The 16,527-nt window shown below is 41.2% G+C and overlaps 1 protein-coding gene across 1 annotated transcript; it reads left to right on the forward strand.

Annotated features, from left to right (window-relative positions):
* Nucleotides 1–174: 174 nt before the first annotated feature.
* LOC105382261 (probable ATP-dependent RNA helicase DDX55 homolog) lies at nucleotides 175–16,311 on the forward strand. The gene is made up of 8 exons (XM_048626233.1): nucleotides 175–247; nucleotides 1,875–2,236; nucleotides 2,515–2,709; nucleotides 7,982–8,460; nucleotides 8,731–8,971; nucleotides 9,277–9,624; nucleotides 9,937–10,042; nucleotides 16,150–16,311. Exons 2-8 carry the CDS (start codon nucleotides 1,940–1,942, stop codon nucleotides 16,272–16,274), a joined length of 1,791 nt encoding a protein of 596 aa, XP_048482190.1. The 5' UTR covers nucleotides 175–247; nucleotides 1,875–1,939; the 3' UTR covers nucleotides 16,275–16,311.
* Nucleotides 16,312–16,527: the final 216 nt, after the last annotated feature.

The following is a 16,527-nucleotide window of genomic DNA, read 5'->3' on the forward strand; positions in this document are numbered from 1 at the left end:
CGTGAGAGTCGCCACCTACCGGTACCCGCGCTGCACTAGATCTGCGCCATACAAAAAAGTTGCATGTAAAGTACCGCTACTCGATGATAGATGGCGGTATTATAGTTACACCTTAGAATATGAACTCAGCAGTTTTTTTTAAATATGGTCACACTGCCACAGATAACCTAAATTGCGTGCTGTCACTATCATATTTGTCAGTGTCAGTGATCTAACTATACGTCAAAACCTCGTGTGTTTTGTTGTTTTGAACAGCGTTGCCAGATCGTCCCAAAAGGGACGATTTTCGTCCTATTTGACGCTGAACCGTCCCCTCGACGTCCCTTTGCATCCACCGTCCCTTATAGGACGCAATAAGTTCGGAGTCTTTTAGTGAACTTTCACTGTCAAAAAGTAAGGCAAAGTTAGTTCCAAAAGTGACATTTGTTTTTTCGGATGTGATGTTAGGTGGAATTTCACCAAACGCTAATCGTATTTAGTAGTATGTCATACGTCTGTCAGTTAGTACAAAATGTATTTAAAATTTGATTTAAATACGTTTAGCGTTTGGTAAATGTGACCCTTCGTGTAGATTCGAAAATAGTATCGAATCCTATGCTCGCTGCACAGATTCACAAAATTATTTCTCGAAATTAAGTGCTTCCGCAGTACTTATAGTACTTATACATATGTCGCAGCCGGATCGTATAATCCGCCGTATTACATTATGACTAGCCGCATTACAAGACAGGGCCTCTTTGTAATGCGGCGGATCAACGTTTAGCCGTATTGAATACGGCTGAATGAAAATGCGCCGGATTGTATTCGTCATCATACGTCATTCAATATGGCTGGCCGTTATGTAATAGGGCAAGAGATTAGCCGCCGCATCAAAATATTTTAGTTTCGTTTTTTAACACTCGTGACGCTGCTTGACATAACAACAATAATGGCGGTGTATACAGATATTTGATGATGATTAAAACAAATAAATCGTGTTAAATATGTTAGTAAACAGTGACTTCAAGAAGAATTTTCACGTGAAATTAAATAATATCTATTCGGATCAATGCAGAACAGTGAAAAACGTACAAAAGTTATAACGCACATCAAACAGCTAAAGTGACCATGGATTCTGCTGGTCGGCGGATTTCCACACAGTATTACTGGGTCAAAAAATATAATTGTGGCCGGCAAAGATTATTTGATCTTGAAGAGACTGCGACTAGGCAAACGTAGTGTGGGACGCCCTCCGGCTAGATGAAGAATAATAATTTCGAAGATCCTACAATCCGAGTAGTGCCCGTGCACAGTAGTTTGATACTTTAACGGAAGTCCATATGATAGCATATTTACTCTATTATGATTACAAAATGTTTGTCAAACTACCGAAACCGCAAAATTCCTTCAGCAGTAATGTCATGCTCAGTATGGACATGGTCACCCTACAATTTAGTAGTAGTACGATGCGGCTAAACGTGGGCCGCCGTAATGAAGAACGTATCGAAATGACAATCCGGCTAAACGTTGATACGCCGTATTACAAAGCGGCCCTGTTTTGTAATGCGGCCAGCCGTAATGTAATACGGCGGATTATACGATCCGGCTGCGACACATATATCACCAAAAAATCAACAGCTCTTTATTATTGGCCTTATAAGATAAAAGAGCCTTATTTAGCCATGTATACTAACACTAGCTCTTAAGAATAAATTGTACATACTAACAACTATGGATCTTGTAAATCTGAAATAAATAAATTAAATTAAATTAATTTGATACACTTACAGATCGTAACTTTTTTTTTAAACCGTCCCTTTTTATAAGAAACCGTCCGTTTTTAGGTAAAATACCGTCCGAAATCTTTCAATGGGACTGGCAACACTGGTTTTGAATTGAAAACGTGAAATGGTTTAGTAAATTAGAATTAAAACACGAAAATACTAGGCCATAAACCAAAATGGTGAATAAGGAATGGGCTAAAGTTAAGCCCCCTCTCTCCGCACCTGTCCTGACCTCTATAGACAAGCAGAAGTATCAGTTTATGACGCCAATTCAGGCTGCCGTTATACCGCTGATCTTGTCGTGCAAAGATGTGGTGGCTGAGGCCGTCACTGGCTCCGGGAAGACCCTGGCCTTTGTGGTACCGATGCTGGAGATGCTGCTGAAGAAGCACAAAGACTCGCCCTTGAGGAAGGAGTTTGTTTATGCAGTTATCATATCGCCTACACGGGAGCTTGCTACACAGATAACTAAGGTAGGTCCTGATGGTTTTCTGGTGAAAATCATAAACCAAAAGCACCCTGGTTCATGCTAGATACACATGCTTCAGCAGTTTCGATAAATATTTTCTAAATTCTTGTTAGGTTACCTTCAGCTGCATTGGCAATGGCATTCAATTCAAATTTTATGAATGTTCCATCATTGTATACTGTGCTGTGGCTAGTCACATGTGCATGGTGACAACACTAAATGGGTTCCTAAAATTTAGAAGAAGAAAACTACGACTAACCAACCTTTTTTCTTAAATTCCAGGTCATACAAGAGTTTCTAGAAGAACCTGAGCTGTCTCACATAACCCTAGCACTGATAGTAGGCGGGCGAGCCGTGGACAAGGATGTGGAGACGCTACAGAAGGGAGCTCACATCATAGTGTGCACTCCAGGGAGATTCGAGGACCTGCTTGCTGAGAGGAAGCAACTCAACCTGGCCGGTAGAGTCAGAGAACTGGTGGGTACTTTTATGATTGAATTAAATATTATAACATTAACAAGTGCAATATCCAGCCATCTGATTGTGGCTGAATAAACAAAGATAACTTAAAAATAAATAATCAAATACAGAGAAAAGAAAGGAGAAGAAATTAGATTTATTCTATTCTATTCTATTCTCTGTGGGGGTGTAATTACCTGCACCTGGCTCTCTCGAATGGAACCTTTGTGCATATCCCCAAGGTCTAAACTGCCTTCCTAAGCTTGGACCATTTCTCACCACGCTGGTCCACTGCGGGTTGGTGGGTTCACATATCTAGATGTGCTAAATCTAGATATGCAGGTTTCCTCACGATGTTTTCCTTCACCGTAAGAGCGATGGTATACATTGTACGTTCAGAAAAGAACTCATTGGTACATGTCAGCGCCGGGATTCGAACCCGCATCTCTGGCGTGAGAAGCGGGCCCATACCCAACTAAGCTACCACCGCTCTTTTATATTATTTTATGTAGTCTTTAATATTTTATGACTGTGTTCTAATCTTTTGTACCAATACTTTTTTTTTTTTTTTTGTAATGTTATCTGCAATCAACCCCTTGGTTATAAGCAGATGAGTTGTCCATAAACTCACTGTATTGAAGTAGTCCTTCATCAAGGAAAACTTCATTTGTTTATTAGGCTACTGCCTTTCTTTTATATTTAATATGCATCGTCGTTTTAGGCGCTTTGTGCAGCTTGGCTGGAGAAGTTGTGTAGCCAGTGGGTTTGGATGGTTCACTAGCCGATCCTTGTATGACTTTTCAAATCTCTTTATTTCCTCTTTCACTGTAGTCATTTGAAGATTATCATGCAGCTCATTTGTAGTCAAAAACCAGGGTGCATTTGACACACTCTTTAGGATAGCATTTTGGGCTCGTTGTATGATGTTGATATTGGATATTGAAGCAGAGCCCCACAGCTGTATCCCATAGGTCCATATCGGCTTGATGATAGTGTTATACACAAGGAGTTTATTATCCAAGGACAGCTTAGAGTTCTTGCCAAGTAGCCAGTATAGGCTTTTAAATTTTTTGTTCACCTCATCCCTTTTGGCTTTTATGTGTTTATTCCATAGTAGCTTACGGTCCAGTTGCATTCCTAGGTATTTAACACTATCTTTGTGAGGAAGTATCTGGTTTCCAAGAGAGACTGGTGGGCAGTTTTCTTTTCGAAGAGTGAAAGTTATGTGAGTGGATTTGGACGCGCTTGCACTAATCCTCCATGTTTTAAGCCACAGGTCAATACTGTCCAGTGCTTCTTGCAGTTTTTCTGATGCAACAATGGGGTCTCGGTCACTCGCTAACAGGGCAGTGTCATCTGCAAATGTTGCTGTAGTGACTCCAGGTGTTTCAGGCAGATCAGCTGTGTAAATTGTGTAGAGCATGGGGCCAAGTACTGATCCTTGGGGAACACCGGCTTTTAGTTCGTAGAATCCTGACGTGCAATCAGACTCTCTAACCTGGAACAATCTATCTGACAGGTAAGATTCCAGGAGGCCAAAAAAGTTATGTGGAAGCATCATCTTTATTTTGCATAGCAAGCCCTTGTGCCACACTCTATCGAATGCTTGCTGGATATCTAGGAATGCAGACGAACAATATTCCCTTTGCTCTAGTGATTTCCTTATTTTGTCACACACTCGATGCACTTGTTCCACCGTAGAGTGGCGTTGGCGAAAACCAAATTGATGCTCCGGGACAATTTTTCCTTCTAGTATTGGTCTTATTCTAGATAGTATCAGCTTTTCCAGGAGTTTAGACATAATAGGCAGCAGGCTTATAGGTCTGTATGATGCAGCTTGATCTTCTGGTTTTCCATATTTGTGTATCATAATGATTTGAGATACTTTCCAGTGCTTAGGGAAGTATTCCAAATAGAATATTCTGTTGAATAGCACTGTCAAGAATACAATGGCCTTTTTAGGCAGCTCTAGAAGGACTTTTTTGTCAATGAGGTCGTAACCTGGTGCTTTCCCGTTTTCCAGTCTCCGTATTTCTTTCCTTACTTCGGAGGGAGTAGCTGACTTGACTGGTAGCTCGAGTTGGAATTCATGGCTCAGTGTTTCATTTATGATGCGATCGTCATGACTGGGGTCCGGCCGATTTGGTACGAACACTGCAGCGAGGTGTGCAGCGAATGCGTCTGCCTTCTGTTTGGAGGTTCTCGCCCACTGGTTTAGTTCATCCCGTATCGGTGGTTTCACATTATGAGGTTTATTGTAGTTTTTGGTGGCTTTCCATAGAGAATAGTTTGTATCTGCCTTCGCTGTTAATGATTCTAGTTTTGATTGGAATGTTTTGTTTTCTAGTTCTGTAATAATTATGTTCTTTTAGCTCACGACTCATTTTGTTAAAGGCGGTTTTGTCGTCTGGATGTCGGCTGTTATGCCATATTCTGCGAAGACGTCTTTTTTCAAGAATCATATTTTTTATTAACGCCGATAGATTTTTGGACTGTTTGTGTACTCTTTCAGTAAAGTGAGTAAATCGCCAGCATGCATTTTGGATAAGGTTGGTTATGTATCTTGTCGCTACTTCTATATCATCACTGTTTTTGAGTTTCATTTTGAGATTTATGTTTTCTTCTATGTAGTTTCGAAAACCGTCCCAGTCTGTCTTTTCATTGTATAGTCTTTCAGCAAACTTGCGGTTGGTTATGGGTGTGTTTAATGTAAGAATTACTGGCGTGTGATTAGATGAACCATCTAGGCTTGATTCTGGTTGAAGGTGTAACGTGGACAAGCCACGAATTACAAAAAAATCAATGAGATCTGGTCGCTTATTGGGGTCTGTTGGCCAGTGAGTTGGTTCGTTTGATGACAGTGTAGTTAATTTTAAACTGTCAATAGATTTTTTGAGTTCTCTCCCTCGAGTTGTTATCAGTCTAGATCCCCAGTGAGTGTGTTTCGCGTTCCAGTCACCTCCAGCTATGAAGCGAGGGCCGAGGGTAGTAAGATAATCTTTAAACCTCGATTCATCGATTTTGTGCTTGGGAGGGCAATATACAGAAGATACATTGAGATATCCGCCTCTCTGTTGAATAGCAACAGTACTAGCCTGTATTTGTTCCGTGCAGAATGACGGCAATGGGTAGTGCTTGATGCATGACTTTATTAGGACAGCTGTACCACCATGTGCTGTTCCATCTGGATGGTTTGTATGGTAAACATTAAATCTCGGTATGGAAAAGATAGTATTTTCTTTAAAGTGAGTTTCAGAGATCAGCAATATGTCAATATGGTTAACGTTTATAAATGCCTCCACTTCTGATTTATTTGGTGTGAGGCCATTTATGTTCCATGTGGCAATTTTTAGAGCACTCATTTTGTCATTTGCTGGACGAGCGTGGCTATAAGACCGACTAGGGTACTTATCTGTTGAAGGAGGGCATCAATCTTTTCAGATTGTTTAGCGATGAGTTCATGTAACAGGTTTGATGTTTTGATGTCTTCAGTTTCGACAGGTCTGCCTTTAACACAGTCCGAGTATTTTTTCTTATGGTTGCTGGGTGGTTGGTCTTCAAGTTTTGAGCCTGATTCAGTTGTAGGATGATTGTCTTCATGATATTCGCGTCTATTAGTTGTCATTGCTGGTGGCTTTACAAATTCAGCAAGAGCTGGTTGATTGGGCTTTTTTAGTCTTCTTTTGATAATTTCTTGGTAAACAGAACATCCCTTAAAGTTCGCCGGGTGGTCACCTAAGCACAAGGCGCATGTTGCTGGTGTGTTCCGGTCCTGTTTTGTACACTCTGATGTTTTGTGATTCTGAGCGCACTTGACACAGCGGTATGGCCTCAGACAGTTATTTTTACTATGGCCGTACTGCTGGCAGCGCTTGCACTGAACTACAGTATTTTGTTTTCTTGGTTGTTCTATGGACACTACTGTATTGTATATGTAGCGTATGTCCTTCACACATTTGTTATTTTTGCTGGGCTCTAGGTTTACGAAAAACGTAGAAGTTGGTTTTTTATCTTGGCCTACACGGGCATTGATGACAGGGCCTCGCACCTTGTTCCCAGTTTTTTCAAGTTCTTCCACAATTGCATCATGTGGGGTAGAATGATGAAGATTTTTTATTACTATTCTGAAGCACTTTTCTTCCTTTCTTGTGAATGTATGTCCGATAAGGTTGTTAGCTCGGACCACTGACATGAGGTTTTTGTAGGTTTCGACTGTGTTACAGGTTACTCGCAGCTGGTTCTTAGTGATTATCTTAAGGTTGAAGTCACTTCTGGATATTACAGATTCTATCAGGTCAGACAATTTTCTGATATCATCTATACCATATAGTATGAGTGGAGGTGGTCGGCTTTCCCTCATTGGGTTAGGTTTTACACCTGCGGCTACTTCCTTAGCATCAACAGGCAAATCAGTAAACCTATTACTTGTAGGTGTTGTTGGTGGTGAAACGGAATGTGAGATTCTCTTTCGCTTTGTTGTTCTCAATGGCGGTACTCTTTGCCATTCAGGTTGCTGAGTGGGTATTTCTTGTACATCATTATCCATATCTTCAGTTGATAGCAGTCCTTGGGAGATTCCTGACATTTGTACTTCCATAGATTTAGCTGCATTGTCTTTAGGCATAGTAGTGGAATCACTCAAGGTTCTGTTTTGTGTATTTTTCAACAAACTTGGATGAAATACTTGTTGCACAAGTTTCCTATGAGAAGGTCTGATAGGGGGGTCCCCATCTGCATCCCCCGGGCCCCCTGCACACGACATTTCATATTTTTTTTTATTAGTGAGATTTAATGTTTTGGTAGATTTTTATTTTTCTAGGTTGGCAACATTATTTTATTTTTATTAAAAAATGTAGGGTAGATTGACAGAATTAAATGTGGGTAGAAAATTAATTTGGCACTGTTAGATGTCACTCGCGAAATTATTTCACTGTATTTTTGTCGAAAAACAATGATTCACTCGCGGATAACAATATCAGATGGTTTCCAAATGTTTATTTCCACTTTCACACTATTTACAGATCAAAATATAGCTTTTTGACACAAAAAACTGAAATAAAATGCACGCGCAAGATTGCTTGTGATGACAGTTGACAGTTGACTCAGTACCAATACTTATGACTTTAATATTATGTGCATACTCGTTTGTCTTGGAAGTGTAGCATAATGTACTCAGACAAGAAACATGGATATCCATTTTCATACCCATGTCACCTACTGGGGACTTCTTTAAACATTTATAACTACAAATTATTTGTGATATACTCAACCTGGGTCCTTATATTTACAGGAATTCCTAGTACTAGATGAAGCTGATCGCCTTCTGGACCTGGGTTTCACGGCCACTCTGACCACCATCTTGCAGTACCTGCCTCGGCAGCGGCGCACCGGCCTGTTCTCCGCCACGCAGACCAAAGAACTACAAGACCTGGTCAGGGCCGGACTTAGGAACCCTGTAGTTGTATCCGTAAAAGAAAAGTCAACAATAAGCACACCGCTACTTCTAGAAAACTATTATGTTATAGTTGAACCTCAGGATAAGTTCTTGTTTCTATTGAATTTTATACGAAACAGGAAGATGGTTAAAGGTCTGTTCTTTTTGCCGACGTGTGCGTGTGTGGACTACTGGGCTGATGTGTTGCCAGTGTTTCTGCCCGGGATCAAAGTGTTTGCCATACACGGAAAGATGAAACTGAAAAGGAGTAAGATATTGGAGAAGTTTCGTGAGGCTGAGAATACTATTCTGCTGTGCACTGACTTGATGGCTAGGTAAGTACTTTTTATGAGTAAATTTTTATCTATAATTTTATTTAGTATCTCCTTTTTTTAGCATAAGATCCTTTACACTCTTATAAACAAAACAAACTGTAAACTTCGTAGGTATATTCCCTCCCCATCTCACTTCAAAAATTATGCTTCGCACTCCATTCTAGGCATCACGTTGTGAGCCCCATTGGGGAGTCGCAATGGATATTTCAGGCCACAGTAGCTTAAACTCATTGCTCTCCCCTTTTCTCTAACCACTACTTCTCTCCCCAGAGGCCTAGACATCCCAGAAGTGGAATGGGTGATCCAATGGGAGCCGCCCACACACCCGGCCTCCCTGGTCCACCGCGCGGGGCGGGCGGCGCGGGGCGGCGCGGCCGGCTGCTCACTGCTTCCACTACTGCCTACTGAAGACACATATGTGCCTTTCATAAAGACGAATCAGCTGGTCGAGCTGAAGGACTGGCGGGAGTCCAGCGATGAGATTAAGGTTACAGAGAAGTTGAGGGATAAGGTGAGTGGAATGTTTAGTGCGATACTAGCTTTTTAGGCGAGCTTCGCTTAGGCTTTCCCGTGGGAATTCCACGATAAATAGTAGTCGTGACTTACGAGTCTTACGACATGCATGGTCAGCGTCTTTCGATCATAACCATTTCAACAACATAAGGCACATTGTCATTGAAATTGTTTGAATTTTATGTGTAGGTGTCTTTACGGTATTTTTATTACTTACTATTCATTCCGATCTCCTAAATGAGTTGGTTTAAAATACTCACCTAGTTTTTTTATATTTAATTAATCTTTAATCTCCCGTTCCAGGTGCTAAAAATCCTCCACGACCAACAGCTAAAAGACCGCACCATCCTCGACAAGGGACAACGAGCCTTCGTATCCCACATGAGGGCCTACTCCAAACACGAGTGCAACCTCCTTCTACAGTTCAAAGAACTCCCCCTAGGCCACATAGCAACTAGCTACGGCCTACTAAAGCTACCTATCATGCCTGAAGTCAAACCGGAGCACAAACTACAGTTCCAAGGGCCTAAAGAAGAGATAGACTTCAATAGTATACCTTACAGGGATAAACAGAAGGAGGAGAGTCGTTTGAAGAAGCTTGAAGAGTATAGGAAGACTGGGGTTTGGCCGTCTAAGAAGAAAAAGAAAAAGGTTTGTGAATTTTGTGATGGTGTTTTTACTGCTGGATGTAGGTCTCTTTCTAGATGTTCTGCCTATACATATAGTGTTGTCACGCCAGTCCTTATAAAGTGTCCGGGTCATGTTGTTGTGATGTTATAACTGATCTATGTTTGTTTTTTAAACTCAGATACTAAATTGTCAGATTCTGAAAGTTTCATCAAAAGTCTATTGTCCCGCGATTTAGTGACGTATCGTTAAATCAATATCAGAGATAAAAAACTAGCTTTTGAGCTAGCGCATCATACTGTAGCATTGAAATGATTTAATTGTTGATTTTTTCAGCCAACGCAATCAGAGTCGTGGGAGCAAGCGAAACAGAGCAAAGAGGAGAGGAAACAGAAGAAGCGAAAGAGGAAAGAGACCAAACAAAACACTGAAGTTAAAAAAGGTTTGTTACGCTTCATATTCATATACTGTCTGTATTGTGTGTGTGCGGTATAACACACCGATATGGCGTCGCACCATTTTGATGTATTTAACCCCCACCCTCAATAGAAGTCCTAAAAAGTGTCTTTGGTCAAGTTATAAACATTGTATTATGTGTTCCGTAGCGACATCTGAAATCCATGTTATGAGATAGCATCTCCCTTATCATCGTAGCAGCTTGCAGTTTTCAAATTTTCGCGCCAAAATCCCACGCTTTCTACGATTGGTCAAGCCTCGGGCGCGGGCGGCGTCGCTTTCTAGCTGTCAGATTAGTGACTTTTCCATCATTATTGCGTCAAACTTAAAGTCGTACGCATTGCAGTTTTTTCGAAATCTTGTTTTATCTGAAATATTAGCAAATTTCTAACAAGATTTTGTTCGCGTCTCGCGTGTTGTGTGAAAATACCAATATTAAGATGGATGCAGTGTCAGATGGGTGCAATTCGGGAAGTGTTTTTCCGCATGTCAAAATGGCGGGCCCGACGCGTGCCTTTCCGAAGAAAATGAGTGTTTGGTGTACATGCTGCGGTCCCCCGTAGCAGGCGCGCCAGAGGAACACAACACGCAAGTGCAGGACACTGCAGGAGGCGGGCGGCCCGGCGCCGCGCCCGGTCGGCGCGGCCGCCGCCCCCGCCACGCCCACGCCGCTACTGCCGCCGCCCTCCCGCTCTCGTAAGAGACGTCGGGAGACGTCGAGTTTGGCTCTCGGAGTAGCATTAGCAGGGCCAGCTGCTCATTAGAGTGCGCGCGCCGCAGCCCCAAGGATCGCCGCGGCACGCGCCGCGCGTCCCTCCGCCGTCACGCGCGCTCGCGCCCGCGCCTCCGCCGCCGCCGCCGCCCGGGTCCGCTCATCGAGTTTTTCGGAGCTTGATACACAAGGTTTGAAGTTCTGTCGCAGCAGCCGGTAAGTCAATTACCTATCTGACTTAGTGAGTGCTAATAAGGAAAACCAACTAAGGCCACAAGACTTTTTACTTACACCACAATCAAATGACGAGGTGTGTAATTTATCAATTTCCATAAAAGAACCGTTAGTTCCGGCGGCACCATCTTTTAGAGTGGCTAAAATTGAGGAACACCAACACTTTAACAAAAGTGTCTGGAAGTCTTAGGGATATGCGGACACCCATAAGAAATACTTAGCATGTGACATGTCCCGCGTTCGTAGACTTTAAAGTTAACGAAGAGTTGGCCAACGAGTCGAATTCCTTTATTAACTGGCCTCGTATGCAGCGTAGTGTTGCAGAATTATCTAATGCATTTTTAACTCAAAATAAAATAGTTAATTCTTCACTGCAAAATGTTATTGACTGGGGGTCAAAGGTCAATGAACCGATAACAGCTACTACCTTGTATTCGAAAATAAAAGAAATTTTTGATAAGGATTCTAAGCATGAACTAGTCTCAGGATATATTACAGATTATTTGCAGAAAGCGAAAATACGGAACGAATGTATTGCAGCACGTAGGGGGGCACTTTTGAAACTTCTTGGCGATAAATATATCAGACAGGGCGTAGGCAATATTCCTCTGTCATCTGAATATTTATTTAATCCACTAATGCTGGCAGAGTACATCAATAAGATACAAATATGTTTATTATAGAAAGTAAATTACAAGTGACACAAAATAATTACTTAGCATGTACAAAATGGTTACTTAAACAAACTAACAATAACATTGGTTTTTGATGGTACTTTTGTAAATTTATCGTCACTCCCATGTTGCCGTTAACTCTGCACTAGGCGGTATTGACAAGTTATAACGTGCTACCGTAATATATAACACTGAACCACAACCTTCGACGTCTAGGTCAAGGTTATCGGTCTTTACACAGCCGACAAGACAACCCGCGCGCAGTGCTATGCCGTTACAGTCGGTAGGTAGGTACAGTTGCCCCAGCATACCTACTCTGCTCAACTGTCTAATAAGCCAATGTCCTTTCCTGGTTTTCAAGCAGGGGGAGGAGACAAAAAGATCAATAACAAATACAAGCCCCTTACAATAAATTCAAAGAATCTTATAAAAAATTACTAATTGCCATTTGTAGGCTGCCTTCAATACTACCTTTACTAATACCTTTAATATTGACATGTAATGAATAATTATCAATAAACAAATCTAAATCTACGTTTGGGAATCACTCATAGCACCACCTGTAGTACCTACCTACTTAAAAGTAATAAAATCAGCTTCCCATTTTACAAAACCACCACTGATTTTACCTTCAGCAGAAAACATAATAAGATTCCATACTGGTGTCGCAAAGAATGCTCGCTCAGATAAACCAAATGTTCACAACAATCACCAATTGGATAGCGGAAACCCTCAGGACTCGAGGAATTCGCATGATTGAGTATCTCAACGATTATTGCCTTGTCAGTCAGTCCAAAGAGAACCTCTTAAACACACAAGAGCAACAATAGACCATTGATCTTCTACAAAGCTTATGATGGATCATCAAAAGTCCATAACGACTCCATCAAAAAGAGCCTGGAATTCTTGGGTGTGGGTTGGGACACACATGCAAACCGCAAGTTCCTCCCACCGTCAAAGACAGACAGTATTCAACAGTCAATTATTGGTATGCTGACATGTGGCAGTTGGAACCTAAAGCAGGCACAACGCCTCTTAGGGAAATTCAACTTTGTAGCCTTCATCACCCACCGGGGAAGGCTACATTGCCGTTTTATGCAAAGACACTGTCAAAAAATCCACTATGCCCCCAGACAGAATTATTGATTCCAGAAGAGATTACATCAGAGCTAAAGTGGTAGTATTCAACAGTCAATTACTGGTATGCTGACATGTGGCAGTTGGAACCTGAAGCAGGCACAACGCCTCATAGGGAAATTCAACTTTGTAGCCTTCATCACCCATCGGGGAAGGCTGCATTGCCGTTTTATGCAAAGACACTGTCAAAAAATCCACTATGCCCCCAGACAGAGTTATTGATTCCAGAAGAGATTACATCAGAGCTAAAGTGGTGGTATTCAACAGTCAATTACTGGTATGCTGACATGTGGCAGTTGGAACCTGAAGCAGGCACAACGCCTCATAGGGAAATTCAACTTTGTAGCCTTCATCACCCATCGGGGAAGGCTGCATTGCCGTTTTATGCAAAGACACTGTCAAAAATCTTGTCTATGCCGCCAGACAGAGTTATTGATTCCAGAAGAGGTTTCAACAGAGCTAAAGTGGTGGCTACAGAATCTGCACATCCCGTACTTGATCCACGAACCACAACGAGTGATGAATTACCTGACCACAGATGCCTCAGACCAGGCATGGGTTCCCCAAATAAACGATTCAAAGGTTTCGGCCAGTGGGAGAGTTTACAGATGTCATGACATTGTAATTTGAAGGAAATGTTCACTGTTATAGGTGCCATAAGCATGAAATACAAGACACTCAGACAGACAACAGTATTACTACTACAGAGGGACAACAGGACAGTTATGGCCTACATCAAACAAGAAGGAGGGACCAGGTCGTTGACCCTACATTGCCTAGCCAAGACATTACTGGACCTCATCGACGAGCTCGACAGTATGCTGACACCACAGTACCTTCCAGGCGTTACAATGCAAACTGCTTGTCACGTGGACCAACTCCAGAGTGACACTTACTCAGCCCAGCAGTAGAACGGATCGTCAGCTTTTGGGGCATACATACCTCAAATGTCAACAAGGAAATACCTACACACCTATTTGGAATAAATGGTCGGTTTGGTGCTCTAAGCTCATTGACATATATATTACTGCGTAAGGACAGGCCCAACCACTCAAGAAAATGGCACCCGCACGTTGGCCCTAAAATAGACATTTTAGGGCCAACGGTCCTCATCGACAGTTGTCTGTGACGGAGAGATGAGTCTTTGTTTCTTGTGATAAATATGCCTATTTTTGTTGTGAAAGGCTAAAAAACTATGATACGAAGGTCAAAAAGGAATATGGAATATCGTATCATCCTTAATTAATAAATAAACACATTTTAAAGCGATAATTATTTTACTACCAAAGTCTACAATGGCCGCACGATGTAACCTTGTACGGACGTCCGCATGCAACTCACTCATATTATTATGTACTTACCTACTGTCCGGTGACGGTAAAATATGAACGCACGTACAAGGTTGCGTCGTCAGGATAAGTAGCTCGGCTCTCTCTGACATAGTTCCAACAAATTATGACAGAAGGCAGATATTTTGCTTGTATGAAGAAGGTTTGAGTAAAATGTTCTGAAGGGCGTATCCTTCCTTTTGAAATCATTGTCTAAGCTACATATAAACAAGTTTATTCCTTCGTCAGTAATGGTCGCAAAATATTTAGCTTCTATATTTCTTAATGATGGTGTAGCGAGTCCGCGTTGTTCTATGGTGTAGCTTATCGATCTGTTCTTGTTCATAAATCTGTAATTTCTATAAAAATATCACAGAATCTGGTCGTAAAACACGTTTTAAAGGCTATTTCAGTAGCAAAACCTGTGCCCATGAAGCCACCCATGTGGAATGCACGTGTGCTCATAGAATATCTACAGCATTCTTCTCCGCTGGTAGATAAATTTTTTGGAGTAACTAAGAGAACAGCTACTTTACTCCTATTATACGAGTACTCGGGGCGCAGGGTACATGATTTAACTTTGCTGCATTGTGACAATGATCATTTAATTGACGATGGTAAGAGTATAGTCATAGTTCCTGTGTTTGGTTCAAAACCAGATACAGACTCATATCCACAGTCAGGTTAGAAGCTGCTATCGGGGGCAGATCATAATATAGATGTAATTAAAAAAAAAATAATAATAATAATAAAATCTGCTAAATGAATTATTGTGTGATATACATGCCTAAATAGGTATATAATTATTCTAAGTTTGTTGTGATTAGGTCTATTAGGTTCATGGCCAATTTATTTTTTAATAAATTAGTATAAGGTATTTTAATATGGTCACCTCCATTTCATTGGTATTTCCATAGTTAGTACCTATATTTCTCATCACGGATTTATATCTGATGATCAAAGTAAGTTACCTACTTCACATTATTGCGTCATCTCTAGCTGCCAGGTGATAACAGACATTTCTCATAACATGGATTTCAGATGTCGCTACGGAACACATAATATTGGAGTTTTACCTACCATTAAAACTCTTATTATGTTTCCAGCGACATCTATTTCCAGCGACATCTATTTCCAGCGACATCTATTTAATTTTATTTTATTTTATTTTGTTACTAATGAATATAAGTCAACGAAAAATGTTCCTATGATTAGTCTTAGTAATTTAAACATTGTTTACATCTGTTTTTACTGTAAGTGCCACCTACCTTCTTTGTTAATATTATACCTTTTATAACTGGTACACCGGCATCCACGACACAGGCCGAGCCTAGTGTGGAAGCCACCAAAACTCGTAAATTTACTAACTCACACACTTCCAATTTAATTTCATAATATTGTACTTACTCATTTAAATTCATAGGTGTTTAAATAAATATTTTTGATTTTGATTTTGATTTTTGATCTGAAATCCAGCAAGCGCTACCTGGCGCTGCTATTATTATTCGGGAATATAATGATGGAAAAGTCACTAATCTGACAGCTAGAAAGCGACGCCGCCCGCGCCCGAGGCTTGACCAATCGTAGAAAGCGTGGGATTTTGGCGCGAAAATTTGAAAACTGCAAGCTGCTACGATGATAAGGGAGATGCTATCTCATAACATGGATTTCAGATGTCGCTGGAAACATAATAAGAGTTTTAATGGTAGGTAAAACTCCAATATTTAATGGTCTATGTATGTCCGCTGACTGGCTGACAATGTTACAGAACAGTTAGTTAGTTTGTGGTCAGATGGCCGTGTAAATGAAGACCCTACATCATCATCAGCAGTCTATAGTAGTCCACTGCTGGACGTAGGCCACTCCCGAAGATTCGTTACTTCTTCACGTCCAAACAGCTGAACCGATTTCAATGAAATTTGGTATGGAGTTAGCTGACCCCCTGGATTAACACATAGGTGAATCTCGCGGGAACAGCTAGTTATTATTATTAATTTCCCGGTTGCAGGCAAGAAGCGTCGCGCGGTGACTCAAGCCGAAATAGACGAACTAGCGGCGGACGTGGCGCTCATCAAGAAGCTCAAGAACAGGAAGATCAGTAAGGAACAGTTCGACCAGGCCTTCGACGGTTAGTTCAGAGAACAGATAAGAAGCTGTATCACGAAAAAATTTTATGAAATTTTTATTGTCAATAGATAATTTTTCGTGATAGCGACGGGACTTGTATAGTTCTAGGAACAGTCAGATCAAGCAGTGGAAAAGTGAGCGGAATAAATGTATGATTAGTTCTTGTTATATGTGGGAGTTTTATTTTGTTGGTTGATTAGCTACATGCTGATTGTTGACCTTGGTTCTTTAGTAGCATCATGGTGAATGTTGACCTTGG

This window comes from Plutella xylostella, chromosome 16 (assembly GCF_932276165.1).
Source record: "Plutella xylostella chromosome 16, ilPluXylo3.1, whole genome shotgun sequence".
NCBI classification, from domain to species: domain Eukaryota; kingdom Metazoa; phylum Arthropoda; class Insecta; order Lepidoptera; family Plutellidae; genus Plutella; species Plutella xylostella.